The 16612-nt window shown below is 33.2% G+C and overlaps 1 protein-coding gene across 1 annotated transcript; it reads left to right on the forward strand.

Annotated features, from left to right (window-relative positions):
• Positions 1-325: 325 nt before the first annotated feature.
• LOC112054483 (membrane alanyl aminopeptidase-like) lies at positions 326-12826 on the forward strand. Its single transcript, XM_024094275.2, has 15 exons — positions 326-559; positions 915-1201; positions 1610-1765; positions 1953-2270; positions 2442-2625; positions 3383-3621; positions 4082-4265; positions 4872-5058; positions 5787-5887; positions 5967-6146; positions 6445-6629; positions 9910-10077; positions 10821-10961; positions 11286-11361; positions 12629-12826. The coding sequence occupies exons 1-15, from the start codon at positions 326-328 to the stop codon at positions 12824-12826; spliced, it is 2838 nt and encodes a 945-aa protein (XP_023950043.2).
• Positions 12827-16612: the final 3786 nt, after the last annotated feature.

Here is a 16612-nt window from a genome sequence, read left to right on the forward strand (position 1 = left end):
AATGCTTTATCAATATGTATAAAGTTATAAACATTATCATAAATAATTGCATGATCATTAAAGATTAATACAATAGCCACATTATGGGAAAAAATACCTTATCGATCTTAATCCTGATATGATCTAATTTATTGGATATTGATAAAAATATTATCAAAATTTCAATAGTGAAAAACGTCATTCGGGACCGTGGGGCCCTAAGAGCAGGTAAACATAATATTATAATTTTTATAATAATAGAAAACAATTGCATTTGTTTAAGAATAAAGTTAAATAATATCATCATTATTATTTATTATAAACATATTTTCGAAATTTCAGAACCATGTCAGTATTTAGGGAGCTAATAATAGTATTAGCAATACTAGTTTTAGCAAAAACGGATTTTCCGTTAGAAATTGAGGAACCACTCATTTTAAGTAATACTGCAGATGAAAATTATCGTGTTCCCGAAGATCTGGACCCCATACATTTTGAAATAGAAATAACTCCTTACTTTGAAGCTACGAGTGATCGAGAGGCATTTACTTTCGATGGAATTGTCACGATTACTCTTAAGGTAAGTAGGAGTAGTGGAATTGTTACATCTTAAGTTTATGAATTTGGTAAATCCTGGTACATTTTTTTCATACTTTGACTATAGTAAATATACTTAATATTAAATTAAATTCCATTTAGCAACTGATAATAACTGTCTGTACAGCGAGAATACTACTTTTACATAACTTTAATTATATCGAAATTAGCTGTCACTAAGATACTACTTTTGCGCTTAGCACGGCAGAATATCTTAGTCAATTATGATTTTGAAAAGTATCTATGCAACGTATAATATGATAAAAATGTTTTAAATATATATTATGTTTTTTAAAACTCTAAAAGAGCAATAAAATTTAATTTCTTTGCATATCCAGGCAGTTAAAGATGACATCACATCTTTGATTATTCAAGAAAACGTAAGAGACATAATTTCAGTATCTGTTGTTGATGTTGCTGGGCAAGATGTTCCTCTTAATACAGAAAAGGAGTATGAGAGGATACGAGAATACCATTTCTTAAAAATTAATTTGAAAGATGGAATTTCGTTGTTTAAATCGAACATATACAAGGTGACAATTAAATATGTTGGAAATATTAATGAGACACCACTGTCTAGAGGTGTATTTAGAGGAAGCTATAGAGACGATAATGGAAAACTTCAGTGAGTAAAATAAAATTATTTATCAAACAATATGTATTAATAGGTGTAAGCTCATGAAAGAGATTGTTCAGGGAAATCTACTGTCATAATTGCTACGGCTGCCAGAAATGCAGTTTGATTTGGATTGAAGGTAATGGTGAAACTAAACTTATGCATTAGATTGAGGGTTAAAGGCTATCGTATTATAGTACGTGTTTGAAATATGTGCTGTGATTTCTAGTTTAATATATTGTAACGTATCTGCTTGTTTCCATATTTTTACTTATATATTTAGATCTAACTTAGTTATAAGATAAGATAAGCATATATATCACTAGGCTAGATCTACATCGACCTTAAGCTTACTCGTAACTCGGAAAGAAAAATTAATTTGGTACATCTTGATTAAATAAATTAATGTTCTTTCAGTTGGTACGCAGGATCGCACTTACAGCCTACAAACTCAAGGCAAGCCTTCCCTTGCTTTGATGAGCCTGGATTCAAATCGACGTTTGATATTATAATCAACCGTCCAGCACATTTCACTGACACATTTTCAAATATGAGGATTAAAAGCAATCCAACGTAAGATTTTAAGATTAACTTAATTTGTTTAAAAATTACATTAATTATTTAGTGCGATGAGCTTTATTTGTAAATATTAAATTTTTTTATTTCTTCTTAAGAATTTTAGTAAACTTAGTGTAAATAAGCTACATATTCATATTTTTTGAAATTTGGTTGTCTATTTGTTTGTGTTTCTTATTTTCAGGGTAGGAGATCGTGTTAGAGAAGTTTTTCATACTACACCTAGAATGTCTGCATATTTGGTAACTTTCCACATCAGTGAGGAATTTAAAGTGATTGCTGATAATGACAACTATAACGCATCATACCGTATCATTGCTCGACCAAATGCAGATGATCAAGGAGGTTATGCATTGCAAGTTGGCCCGCCTTTGACGAAGTGGCTACAAGAATATTTTGGTATTGACTACTATAAAATGGCTGAAAATATGAAAAACGATCAAATTGCATCTCCTGATTGGGCATCTGGTGCAACAGAAAATTGGGGTCTTGTTTCTTATAGGTAACAATTTTTGTGGTTAAAATTGTCAGATTGAAGTAAATAAAAACGAAACTAAGACTAAAGTTTTCTAAGAGATTAAAAAAATAAAAAATAAAAATCACTAAACTTGCATGGCTTAAAAGAAGTTGTTATGCAAAACATTCTATTAATGCTATAAAATTTCCGTTTCAGAGAATTGCGTCTTCTTTACAAGGAAGGAGAAACGAATGCTCTGGATAAAATGAATATTGGAACAATAACAGCTCACGAGCTTGCTCACAAATGGTTCGGTAACCTTATCACCTGCAGATGGTGGGATAACGTGTGGATTAATGAAGGCTTCGCCAGCTACTTCGAGTACTTTGCTATGGCTGGTGTAAGTAAATTTGTAACTATGTTTATTTCTTTTATTTTTATTATTTACAAATTAACCCTTGAGTACAATCTCACCTGATAAATGATGATCTAAGGGTGAAGCGGTCTAACTTGTTAGGAGGAAACTGAAATCTAAACCCTTTTCGGTTTCTACACGACCGGATCGCTAAATCGCTTGGCGGTACGTCTTTGCTGGTAGGGTGGTAACTAGCCACGGTTGAAGCTTCCCACCGGACGTGGACTAATTAAGAAAGACTTTATCGGACCGAATCAAACCCAGGACCTCCGAGGCCATAAGTGTAATGTTTCATAGTTCTTTTATTAATAATCTTGTAACATATCTTGCCTGCCGTTTATGGTATTACATTTTACAGATTGTTATCTAGTTTAGATTATTATCTATCGTAAACGATTTTATATTTTATGCTATACGGTATTTTGCCAATATTTAAAAAGTTGATAATAATTATGTGAGTTTCAATTGGATTTATTTGTAGAATAATATAGTAATAGTCTTCGTACAACGCTTACGAGTATAGCCATACCTATATCTACTTAATCCGGGTCTGTTGCAAAATCCGTTCTTTGCGGGCACTTACTAACTATATACTACCTCCCTGTAAAATTTCATGTTTGTACGTCAAGTGGTTTTCTAGATTATGTGATGAGTGACCTTTCGCATTTATATTTCGAAATTTTGAGACGAGTAACTTTGTAACAAGTTTAATTTAATTTCATATTGTTTTTTTTTTAAACAGATTGATAAATCTACAGAGTTAGACAGTCAATTCAACATCTTAGCTTTACAAGGTGCGCTGTCTACTGATTCATCTGCCTCTACAAGAGCCTTAGAGCACACTGTAAACTCCCCAGCACAAGTGACTGGACACTTTACTGGAATTAGCTACACCAAAGGCGCTTCTTTCCTTCTTATGTTGAAACATTTTGTTGGAGAAGCTACGTTTAAAAAAGCCTTGAATTATTTCCTGTTAGATAGGTATGTTGCATTTTTAATACAATAACTTTATTTTAAATCTAGCTTTATAATAACCATTTATTGTTTACAAAGTGTAATTCCTTCCTTTAATTTTTTTTTATATTGATATAGACCAGATTTTTGTCTGCAGTAGTTCCAGGTTATTAGTATCATGTCTAGTTTAATGAATATTAGATTTTATGGAACATACAAAATTATGAACGTTAATGTTATTATCCACATTATATTTAAGACTTATTTTAATTATATTTATTTATTTATTATGATATTTTTATTGTGTGCAGTGTCTCCTTTCAAAGTTTGACTATCAAAACAGGAGCTGTTTAAAATTTATAGATAGTTTACTGTTTACTTAACTTTCACAACTATTTTCACTTAATGATTCTCTTTCTGAATGTAGAATAAATATTTAATTTAATAATGGTTCCTAACGTTTAGTATAAATGTTTATATTTTCCAGGGCATACGAGCACGCCGTCCCATCACACTTATTCAGTTCATTTGCCAAAGCAGTGCAAGAAGACAATGCTATAAATAGTTTTCTAAATATAGCTGAAATAATGCGTTATTGGGTCGAGCAGCCTGGATACCCGGTGATCAATGTCAATGTTAACACGGATACTGGCTTAATGACTGTGACTCAGGTACATAACTTATTAACTTATTTATGTAAAGGAAGGCATCTTAAGCCTGTTTTCTTTAAGTAGTCGTTATAGACATCAGTGCCGTAAATAGCCTTTCCACGCCCTGTGCGAGCTCCCATAACTGCGCCCTATTTATGTAGACCCTTTGCCTATCATACCACCCACTGCGTCTCGTTCACTAAAATTCAAACGCAGGTTCACTCTGCAAATGCGTTGCCCATTCTGATGCTTAATTCTGTCTATTCTTGCGCCCCTGAGAGTCTACGCCCTGTGATGGGCACCGCCCTCTTTACGCCACTGGTAGACATACCTACCACATACAAGAGTGACCAAGTTAGGCTTTTGTTCATTACACCCCTACAAAATTTTTACTCGCCCCGATTTCAATGCAGCGTGTATCTCTAGAGATTAGAGGAATGCTAAATTCATAGTAATCAATGAAATCCAGGGCAGCATTTAATATACAAATTACTGAATTTTCGTGAAACTTTGGTCATTGTTGATATAATTTATCTTTGTGAATTAATAATATACTAATAATAATAATTTAGTTTCGCAAATTATACTACAAATTGATGGCAAATTTTAATTTATCGTATATTTTAGGAGCGCTTTTTCATAAGCTCGTCAGCTAATCAGACCGGACAAGTGTGGCCACTGCCCCTTACTTACACAACTGGCAGAGACATTAACTGGGATAATCTCAAATCAAGCATCGTTATGACTAAAGACTCAATTCAAATACAAAAACCACCAGGACATGAATGGGTTATATTTAACGTTCAGCAGAAAGGTTGGAAATTTACTTGCTATTTAATGTCATCACCGTTATCAGCATAACCATACTTATAATCTTTATCACCTTGTTCATGATCATCATCGACATGCAAGCTAATTTACTAAATTTGACGTATAAACTTGATATTATGCCAAATTAAGATTCTATACTACTATACTAACATATAGTAATATCCGGTGCCTACTGAAAACCCTTCGTGGATATTATACAGTGGCTAGATGACATTTCTCAGTTGATTTGATATTTATTTTAATTCGTCGTTAATAAAGACTAAATTAGGGATTTTCTATAATATAAAAATGAATCGCAAAATGCGTTGGTAAGCGCATAAATCAACAACGCCTGAACCAATTTGGCCATTTCTTTTTTTTTAATGTTCGTTGAAGTTTTAGGATGCTTTTAACAGCGAGAAAAATTTAAAAAGACTAAAAATAAAATTTATACTCCCATACAAACGATTCGTAATACTTGGAATTTTAATATGTATTGGGTAGGGGTAGGGTAGGGGTAGGGTAGACATAGGGTAGGCGTAGGGTAGACGTAGGGTAGACGTAGTGTAGACTAAGGATAGGTGTAGGGTAGGTAAGGGTTTGGAAGAAGTGCATAATAGTCAAAGCGAAGCTTTACCGGGTCCGCCAGTACTAAATAAATTAAAGGGAAATCAGGCCAGCTGATCAAAGTTGTGGTTTACTGGAGTAATTATTTATTTTATTTTTCCTTAGGCTTTTACCGAGTAAACTACGATTCTCATACTTGGGAAATGAACGCTGATGCACTTAAGAGTTCTTCAAAAACGCCTATTCACAGATTGAACAAAGCACAGGTATTAACATTAAATAGATACAATATAAAGTTTGATTAACAGAGATGTCATATTTTCTTCTTCTTTCTTCTCTTTCCAGATAGTCGATGATGTGTTTGCGTTAATGAGGTCTGGTCGCCTCAGTTGGCAACTTGGCTTTAAAGTCCTTGACTTTTTGAAAGAGGATACAGACTACTACTCCTGGTATCCAGCTATTTCTGGATTCAGCTGGATTAGAAATCGGTTTTTGCATTTACCAGAAACTTTGAAGGCGTTCGATGTAAGTTTTTTTTTTTCACTTGACCCAATATAAATATAATTCTTATATTATAAATCTGAATGTCAATTTGTTTGTTTATTTGTTACGCTTTTACGCCTGAACTTCAAAATCGATTTTAAAAATTCTTTCTTTAATGGAAATCCGCGAGGCGTGAAAGTGTATCAAACAAACAAACTCACACTCGCATGTTTAATATTAGTATATGGGCAGTATAATACTCTAAAAACCTGTTTATTATTTTGAAATTCATAATTGGGTTGTGCAATAATTATTTTGAGACTTAAAAACTGTTTAACAGGAAATTCTGTTCGAGTTCCTTAAAGCTGTCATCGATGACGTAGGTTTCGATGTGAAAGATGATGAACCTTTGACAAGAACACTGCACAGGTTCTACCTGCTGTCATTCGCTTGCAGCATCGGCCACCTAGCATGTATTCGCGATTCCGTCACCAAATACAAGGCGTTGATGACTAGTGGAACAAGGTAAATTATAGAAATAATTACAGTGAGCTCAGTGAAAGAACCAATGGCAAAATATATGAGCAAGGGGGAGAAAGGAAGACCTACTGGACACTTAATTATAATACAACATATATTCGGCTCACAGCACAAATCTTCTCGCATAATAAGAGCGTATACACTAATAGTCCACCACAGCCTTTTTCACTAGAGGTTTTCCTCACGATGTTTCTCCTTCACCGTTTGAGACACGTGATATTTAATTTCTTAAAATGCATATAACTGAAAGGTTGGAGGTACATGCTTCAGACCGCATTAGAACCTTCACCCTCCGAATGGAAAGCAGAGGTCATATCCACTGATCTATCAGGGACTCATAGCCATTGTATCAACTGCTTCGTTGTTCCAGTTTCTATGTGGTTTCAGAGAACGGGGTTCTGGGTTAGAATCCTTCGTCGGGATATTTGAGATTCTGAGATTTTCTGGATTTTAATAAATTTTTAGTCAATATTCTCAGCCTGGAGTTGGGAAGTTGGTGGTGTTACAACCCCGTCTCTTCATGAGTACGCTAAGACGGTAGTGATTTTCGAAGGCTTGGTCAATTTCCTATCATATCGAAATTGCAGTTACTTTACTCTATTTGATTACACTTTGATATTTAGTTTGCCAATGGTTTGTGAACACGCAATATCGAAACCCTAAAGGAAATTATTACTTACATTCAATGTGTTTGTGAATTATTATAAATTGTGATCAACGAAATCATTATTTGTACAAAAACATTATGAGTAAAGTACTCTACTCATTATCATTTTACAACAACAATTATAAGCAACCATCTTTTCTTGGCTTACCTATCCTCTTTTGTTACAGTTTTAATAAATTAATGTTGTCAAAAGTCACCTTTATTCATCGACGAAAAGTTTGTAACTTACAAATGCCTTTAATACCTGTATAAATAATCATTTAAGTGAATCTAGTCTACACCTAATACTTTTTATACGTAGAAGTAAAGTTTGTGGTATTGTAGTAATCTTTGTTTCTACTGAACCGATTTCGAAAATTTTTTATCCACTAAAAACGTTTTTATGAGTGTCATAGGCTATATTTTATTTCCGTATTGTCACGAGAACGGGAGCTACGCGGGTGAAACTGGGACGTCGGCTAGTCATCGGTAATAATAATCATTAAATACAATTAATTAGAGTAAAATGTATGATAACACAACAGATTGTGTAATACATAACTCTATAAGTGTCGACGTAATAGATTAATTAAGAGTTTTATTTTTTATTTACAAATAGTTTTTCTACGTATGCACACACTATCTTCGAGTAAATCTCGAGAACCTGTTCATTATTTATTGTTGTTTTCTTGTAGTATAAAAGCCTGTCATAGTTAGACATTCCTCATTCTATAAAGGTTGAAAGTATGTCAACATGCTCCTACCGAAGGTATGGTAGCCAATTATTATGGATGCCTTCGTAATTTCATCACTGGGTGCATGCATTATTCTGATTGACGTTTGGCAGTCATGTGTAGGAAACTCCTCTTATCCGGTTTTTAATTTTTTCAACCTCTGTGTATGTTAACTTGGTCCGCTCTTTGATATTATCTATTCACTTTCTTCGCTGTCTTCCTGGGGTACGTTTTTCAAGTATCTTACCGTCTAGGATTAAATGAAACTTATAGAAGGATCCGTTTAGCAGATGTCCGAAAAATGCAGTTTTTCTTCTCATGATGATTTGGGCTCAATGGGCTCTTTTTAGAACTTGAGCATACGAGACAAAGTGTTTTCAGGAAATTTTAAACATTTTCTTCAACACCTACATCTCAAAAGCTATCAAGCATCGTCAACTATTTTTAATACCCGTGTGAAATACCAGTATAGATCAATTAAAAGTCTGTAGCGTATATAGGTATACTGTGTTTTGAAACTGCTACCTTCAAAGCCAGACTGCGAACTCCATTATTATTGGCTATTGTGCTTACGGTAGGAACACTAACACTCAGCCTTCATAAATTCAAAGTCAAAGTTAAAGTCAAAATTCAATTATTTTATTTAATAAGGCATAGTTTACAAGTACTTTCGAAAAGTCAGGTATTAATATAATAGTTATAATAATTGCATGAAAATTTAAAATAAAAGTTACGAGGGTTCCATATTATATGAAGTAAGTCTGGCTAATGTAGGCTCTGGTTGTATTACGGTATTCACATAATACGATGACGCTTCATATTAATGGCCGATAGTACTCACTTGAAATCTTATAATAAAATGTCATAGTCCGAGTAGAAGGATCGGTTATTGTAACGTTTATTCATCTTTCAAGTAGAAGTGCTTAATTAGATTCTATATCGTTATCATAATATTAAACATGTACATTGTACAGACATTTTTTTTTTTTTATTGAGAAAGAATACAATAGGGAACTTAAGCTAACTTATCCTAATAACTATACAAATCATGCCCACGTGGAATGGTGGCAAGAATACTGGCTGCATTTCCGCGCATTACAGACATGAATTATTTGTGTCATTCACTATTATCAACATATTTTATTGGCTCATATAGTCCACCAGTTTTGGCATTAAATTATTTTCACTTTATCAAAGTTATTAATGAAATCATTAATAAGAAAGAAAAGGTTCTTTAGACTTTATAAAAAAGAAAATTTGGAAACTAAACATATTTTTTTTTTTTTTTTTATTTAGTCTCTCAATTATTCCTGCAATCTGTCGTGAGACATTACATTACAAACATAAATTAGGTATAGTTTTTTTATACACACCTCTTGTGATTTATAAATTAAATCATTAATAAGAAAGAAAAGGTTCTCTTAGACTTTATAAAAAAAAATTAAAAACTAAACATAAATTAGGTATAGGTTTTTTATACACACTCTTGTGATTCATTTCTGACACGCACTTTTATTCCACTCTTTGTAGTAATATATTTAGATTCTAATATTTTATTTAAAATTTTCTCTGTCTTACTTCGTTTCACCACAAAAAAAAACTACAATTCAAGTGGGAAACTTGATTTATTTTTTTTATTTTGACCATCCTACATATAGGACAGTAGGCTTATCTAGGTTAACAGTACTAACTTAGGCACCTGTTGGTACCTGAAACTTCTTAGATGAAAGAAGCTCAGTATGTCATAGCCTGATCCAGGTATTGAACCCAGGACCTCGGAACCGAGGTCATATAGATTAGCCAACTCTGCCATAAAAAAAGATATGGTAAATATTCTTCTAGCCTAATAATGGTGGAGTGATTTCAATGAATCCTTTATTTTCAGTGTCAACCCTAATCTCAGAAGGCATGTGTTCTGCCAGGGAGTCCTCAACGGAGGTTTCGCGGAGTGGCAGTTCCTCCAACAGAGGAGACTAAAGTCCAACAACCAAGCTGACCAAGTGGCCATGTTACGGTCGCTTGGATGCACAACTAATGCACAGGCTGTACAGGCGTACGTAATAAATTTTATTTAATTCTTAATAATAATTTAATTCTCATTATTGTATTTTTAAATATTAAAAACTGTTTAGTTAAGAATTTAAACAGTCGTTAGGGTTATTTATATTAATTTATTATGAAACAACCCCTCTCTCAACGCGCGCTGAGAGCGGCAGCAACGTTGAGTCCAAAGATTACAGTGTATTATTGGTTGAGACTCTCTAAGTGAAGAGAGTACCCCGACGTTGTATCTCGTGAGCTTATAGCTCTATATTTCATAATAAATTAATATGTTTAGTTAACTTAAGTATAGGAAATAATACAAACCAGGCTATTTTTTTATTTTCCTTTAAGTTACTATGGTATCTACCTGTTATATACCTACCTAGTCAGTTATTTATATTGCAATAAATGTTATTTTGTACATATTTAAAGTTTTTTTACGGGATGTGTTAAACATTTTCTTTTAAACTAGAGACGCCCGCAACTTCGTCCGTGAGGAAATCTGATTTTCACAAATCCTGCGGCAACCATGGTTTAGTTCGGAATAAAACTAGTGTAATGTTTATGGAAAAAATATATTCGTTCTATATATCAGAAAAAAAACTAACCAGTAACAAACTTTCGCGTTTATAACATTATTTAATTTTAGATAATATATTAAATTGTTCCACTATCATACAATCAGTTGCCTCAACATGTATTCAAAGATTAGGTGTACTTGAACAATAACAATTGACACAATATCTTTTTTAGGTACCTCGAAATGATCCTTAGCGACGATCTCAAGGCTCAAGATAGTGTCAACGCCTTTACTTTCCTCTACATCGGCAGTAGAAGTAACACAAAACCTGCGTTGGAATTCATCAAGAATAGACTAGAAGATGTCAGAAGAAAGTGAGTCATTCTTTAATATCACTAATATTTTTTTACAGAAAAGGCAAAGGTTTTAGATCGTACAGCCTCTCCTACAGTGTATTCATATGTCAGTCAGTCCAGTCATGTCATATTTTAGTAAGAAAAACCAAAACTTTTTTTAAGTCCACCGAGAAAATCGAAATAATCACAACACTTGCTCAAACTCTTAAAACTGTAAAATGCAGCAAATCAATGAATATGAAACGAGAGCTACATGTTGTGTTTCTTACTTACTTAACTTTACCGTCAAACTACATACGTTTTTTTTTGTAATATTTTTCTCAACTTAATATTTTTTTTCAGAGTCGTCCTCCCAGCTTGGTTTGACAGTGTTTTGAGTAATTTAGCTAGTTACGCACCGGAAGAAGTTCTTAAAGATGTAAGTTCACTTTATATATTCTTAAAGGCACAATTATCCGCCCTCTTTAATATGGCGCGAGTATATTAAAGTGCTCTCCAAAGCACGGAGACTTTTTACCCTAATTAGTATACACTACAATGTTGACCTACATTATTAAATAATGATAATCTAAGTGAATAAAGGCACTCATTACGCTTAATTCACAAGTACCGTGAAGGTATCTGTAGTGTAGCGCTAAATCCTTTTATCGATATAATTAGATCAATCCAGCGATAACATTACCATGGCTAATAAAATAACGTCGCAATTTTCCAACACTACGGCTTACTTGTAGATTTTAGTATTAACTTTATTATCTTCTATCTTAGAGTTAATGTTAAAGCAAACAATGTATATTGGTATACATGGAGTCGTAATAAAATACCTAATTAATTTAAATGAGAACCATAAAAGGCCGCTGGACCCCAGTCAAGAAGTTCCTGGGGTGTTTTTTTTTTTAATTTTGTCTTCAATATCTGTTTTGATCAGTCATGCCATAGACATATATCGATTTTGAACGAAATCATAAAACTCAGGTTTGTAAATCTTTGAAGCTCTCAAAAAAACAAACTTTTAAATTAAAATCAACAAACGTCGTTATCATATCATAAAAAATAATATAGTAGCTATATTTAAAAAATGTATATACTTATACTATGTACTTACCTATAAATTTGTATGTAACTCGCGGTGGGCGAGTCTGATTTGCACTTATCCAGTTTTTAAGCATATAAGATCGCATTCAATAAATAAAATCCTCATTAACCGAAAATACATACAATAAAACCAAGTATTTGATTGCCTGTGGTCTCCACACTAGATTGATCTGTATCGTGGAGACCAGGCAGGATTTTCTTATGGTTTCCGCTGGAATAGAAATTAAAAATCATCATAAATCATCATCATTATCAACCCATATTCAGCTCACTGCTGAGCTCGAGTCTCTTTTCGAAAAGAGAGGGGTTAGGCCAATAGTCCACCACGCTGACCCAATGCGGATTGGCAGACTTTACACACGCTATAGAATTAAGAAAATTCTCTGTTATGCAGGTTTCCTCACGATGCTTTCCTTCACCGCTTGAGACACGTGATATTTAAATTCTTAAAATGCATGCAATGCATGAGGTGCATTCCCCGGATGCACACCCTTCGAAATTGGAGGCAAAGGTCCACTGGGCTATCACGGCTCGCTTAAAAATACATATTACGAAAAAAAAGTAAAATTAAATACAATTATTATTTCCAGATGGAACAATGGCTCTCTGACGAGTCTATACTAGGAAGGCAAGTCGGTCTGAGTGCTATAGCCAGTGCCAGAAGCAACATGAAGTGGGGCAGCGACCAAGCTGAGACCATTCTGAAGGCAACCAGAGGTTCTGCAGTCACTGCTTCCGCTTCTGTATTGTTGTTACTTGTTTCTTCTCTAGCTTTGTTGTTTAGATAATGTTCCTATTATGAAATAGAATATCCATACATCCATACTAATATTATAAATGCGAAAGTATATATCTGTCTGTCTGTTACCTTTTCACGGCTAAACGGCTAATAAATGGGACTTAGGCACAGAACGTAGGCAACTTTTTATCTCTAAAATAAAAAGAGAAGGGGGTGAAATAGGGGTTGAAATATTGTCCTTAATTTTTAGAGTAACAGTTTTAAAAATTTGTGCATTAATAATTAAGAATATACGAAAATACGAAATGTTATGTAATTCAAGAATTTTTAAAATTCAACCCCTAGGTTGAAAGGGGATGATGAAAGCTTGCACTAAATATTCGTAGACGAAGTCGCGGCCAGGCCGGCTAGTAGGTTTATATAATGTACCTTAAATAAAAGATATTGTGGTCACTCATTAAGCAATCAAGAAACTAAGTTATTGTTATTCCTTTAGGTTTATTATGTTATTTGTATCATTAGTGAAAATGTAAATAATATTTTTGTAAATAATAAATTTTTAAATAAACCAATTTTTATATATTTTTTTTAATTTTATTACTTACAGTTGTGTCGTTGCTTGTTGTAGTGTATATGTAGATTTACAAAAAAAGGCCTTCATGAAAGAGAGAATGATTTGCAAACATACAATAGTTATATTGTATGTTTGCAAATCATCTGATCTGATCAAATAATCTGGCAAAGGCGTAGCGCTAAGCGATTTGGCGTTCCAGGATGAAGCCGCAGTCAAGAGGAGGTCGCTTACTCCGTGCAAATCGGACACGCCCTGCCTGAATTGGTTCTGCCAATTTCAAATATCTTCCTCCTCAGGGTAAAAAAAGGATGACGCCGCATAGAAACAACAGAACATAGGTATTTTGACCGTCAGAGCAATGGGTAGAATCACAGAACAGAAAGCGCTTCATCTAGTTCTATTCATACTCATACTATTATGATCATTAACAGCCAATGGGCAAACACTGATGGACAAAGGCTTCTTGCATGGACTTCCAAACACAACGGTCTCGAGCCGCCAGCATCCAGCGGCTCCCTGCAACCTGCTTGTTTTTTTTTCCGTTTTGTCAATCGCTGAGCTATGTTAGTGACTTTGGTTTGTTTGCGCCTCCTGAGAGACTTTGAGCCTTCTCTTAAGGCTATGGGCCTAAACGACCAAGTCCGTAGGTCATCACTGGCAACATGCACTGTTTGAAGACTTTCGTCTACAGGTAACTATAAAAGACATAGGACATTGAACTTAAGACCGTCTGGATTTCAGCCAACCCATTAACCATCAAGGCTTCAAAGCCTCAGTCAAATATAATCGGCTCTCTATCTAGATAAATAAGTAGGTAAATATCTCTTCAACGAATAGTAATGATAAGGTAAATCTCGAGATGACTGTTATCTCAGAGAACATTGAAGTGTTGTAGCAAATACAGTTTGCAGAATAAATTGCCGTGGACTAGACATCAAGTAAGTAGTTTCACTTTATTCTAAATCCATAGACACTGATAGATGTGTCTATGGATATTTTTTATAAATAAATAAAAAAAAATCTTAAATAGTACTTTGATCGTAGGTGTATCGTAATAACTTCTATTTAAAATTTAATTAATATAAATTTATTGTTATTTTTATTGTAACCAGTGCCCTAATAATTGTAATACAAAAGAAGGTTGTAAATTAAATTAAATCAATCAATATTAAATAAAACTTTAATTTAACGGTGAGTGAGTTACAATATTACCTACTAGTATATTATTTAAGTAGAGTTTGGCTAGTGAAAGTAGAGACTGAAATCTTGACGTTACCTACATTTTGTTTTAAATTTGCCGGTCGATTTCACTGTTTAATAGAGTTTGGCTAATGAAAGTAGTCATTAGCCAAACTGTATTAAACAGTTATTTATGACAATGTGATTGCTCATCAGGCTCTCTGAAACTCATCTTCAGTTCACTTTTAGGAATTTTCACAACTTTATTTTAATTATCTTTAGTGTTTTTTTTTGATAATCTACTTTTCAAACTTATCAGTCTTTTTAATGGCTTTCTATACACCTACTTCTGCTATTACTCTTCTCTACTTCTACTTGTGCTTCTACTATACTGTAAAGTTAATACCACCAACTTCACGAGATTTTTACTGAAAATTTCTTGGAAGAAAAAAGCTCAAAATTTCATAGACCAGAAACCTAGGACCTTGATATCAGTCCCAGACTAACCACTGATCCAGTAAGGCAGTTTCAATACTAATAAATATGAGAAAGGAAACCGACCATTTTGGGTCCAGCACGTTACAAAAAAAAACTGACTAAAATCCCCTTTTCCATAATAATCCTAATATCCTTTATCCTAATATCCTTAATCCTAAAAAACTTTGTCCTTATAAACGCGAAAGTTTAGTCGTCTGTCTGTAATCTTTTCACGGCTAAACGACTAAACTAATTTGCATGAAATTTGGTAAAGAGATAAGTTGGACCTCGGAGCTTAACATAGGCTACTTCATCCCAAGTGGTTTGTAAATACAGAATGTCACGCGAACGGAGTCGCGGGCAGCTGCTAGTTTCACAATATATCAAAATCACTAAAAATACTTAGATTTCACAGTTATTAATATTTTTTGAAATAAATAACTGCGAAATAAATAAAAAATATTTTGTTGTTGAAATGCGTGTATTTTGTTGTTGAAATGCGTGTATTTTATGGTACTTGCCCATATTATGATTACGCAACTGCCAATCAAACTGAAATTACATCAGTCTAAAACTCATTTAATAGATGACATTAATTTGGATATTTTTCAATTGAAAATCTAAGCCCAGCAATTTACTAATGAAAAACATTCGGTCTCCATTGATTTGTAAATTTTAGGTACCTAAATGATTGAGTCTGTATCTATATCAAACCTTGCCAGCCTCCTTAGTCTTAAAGGTTAATTTTAAATATAGGTATAAGTGATTCTGTCTATCCAATAATACTATGCAATATTATTATAAATAATAAAAACAATATTCTTACCACCGCAAAATTCTTAAGAATTGCAGGAAATCTATTTAATAATGCCGATACAGTACATATAGCAGGAAAGAAAACCAATCTATTATTATAATTTAAGGTTGTTTCGTATTTACATTTAAAAAAAAGATTTTCCTCATTTTGTACTTATGTTATGACAGTAGAAAATATGAACAAGAAAATAATTATTTCGCTATCGCCACTTTTAGAAAAATCAAAGCACTGGTTTTACTCACTGTTAAATACTTATTTGTAGGTTCAAAGTAATACAAATTTTTGTATATCTAAAATATTAATTAATATTCTATACCGAATAAATTGATTTTATCAAATTTTTCTCATTTGCCTAATTAATTCATTGCGGTTTTCATGATCAGGTATTTTATTATTATTATCTAGAAAATAAAAAATTGTGAGTGGTTGAACTGAACTGCCTCGTTGTCTGGTCGTTACCCTATATTATGACTTTCGATCACGAGGTCGAGTTCTGAAGTTATTAAATGTTGAGCGTGTTTTTACTTCGAAAATTGTCAGTAAGAATTCTCACCTTGAAAATCACGTTAAGTCGTCGGTACAGGTCATTATCATAATGCATTAATTCATTCATAACATGAACAATCTGATAACGGTCGTTATAAAAAAATAGATTTTAAGGTGTTAAAAAACATTGACACCCTAAAATCCGCCAAAACATTGGAGCAGTTTGAAGCTGTGTAGTATAGCTCAGTATCCCTTCACCAATAAAGATATAGACTGACTTGGTAGTAGAACATTAAAACATG

The sequence above is a fragment of the Bicyclus anynana genome, chromosome 12 (genome assembly GCF_947172395.1).
Source record: "Bicyclus anynana chromosome 12, ilBicAnyn1.1, whole genome shotgun sequence".
NCBI lineage: Eukaryota > Metazoa > Arthropoda > Insecta > Lepidoptera > Nymphalidae > Bicyclus > Bicyclus anynana.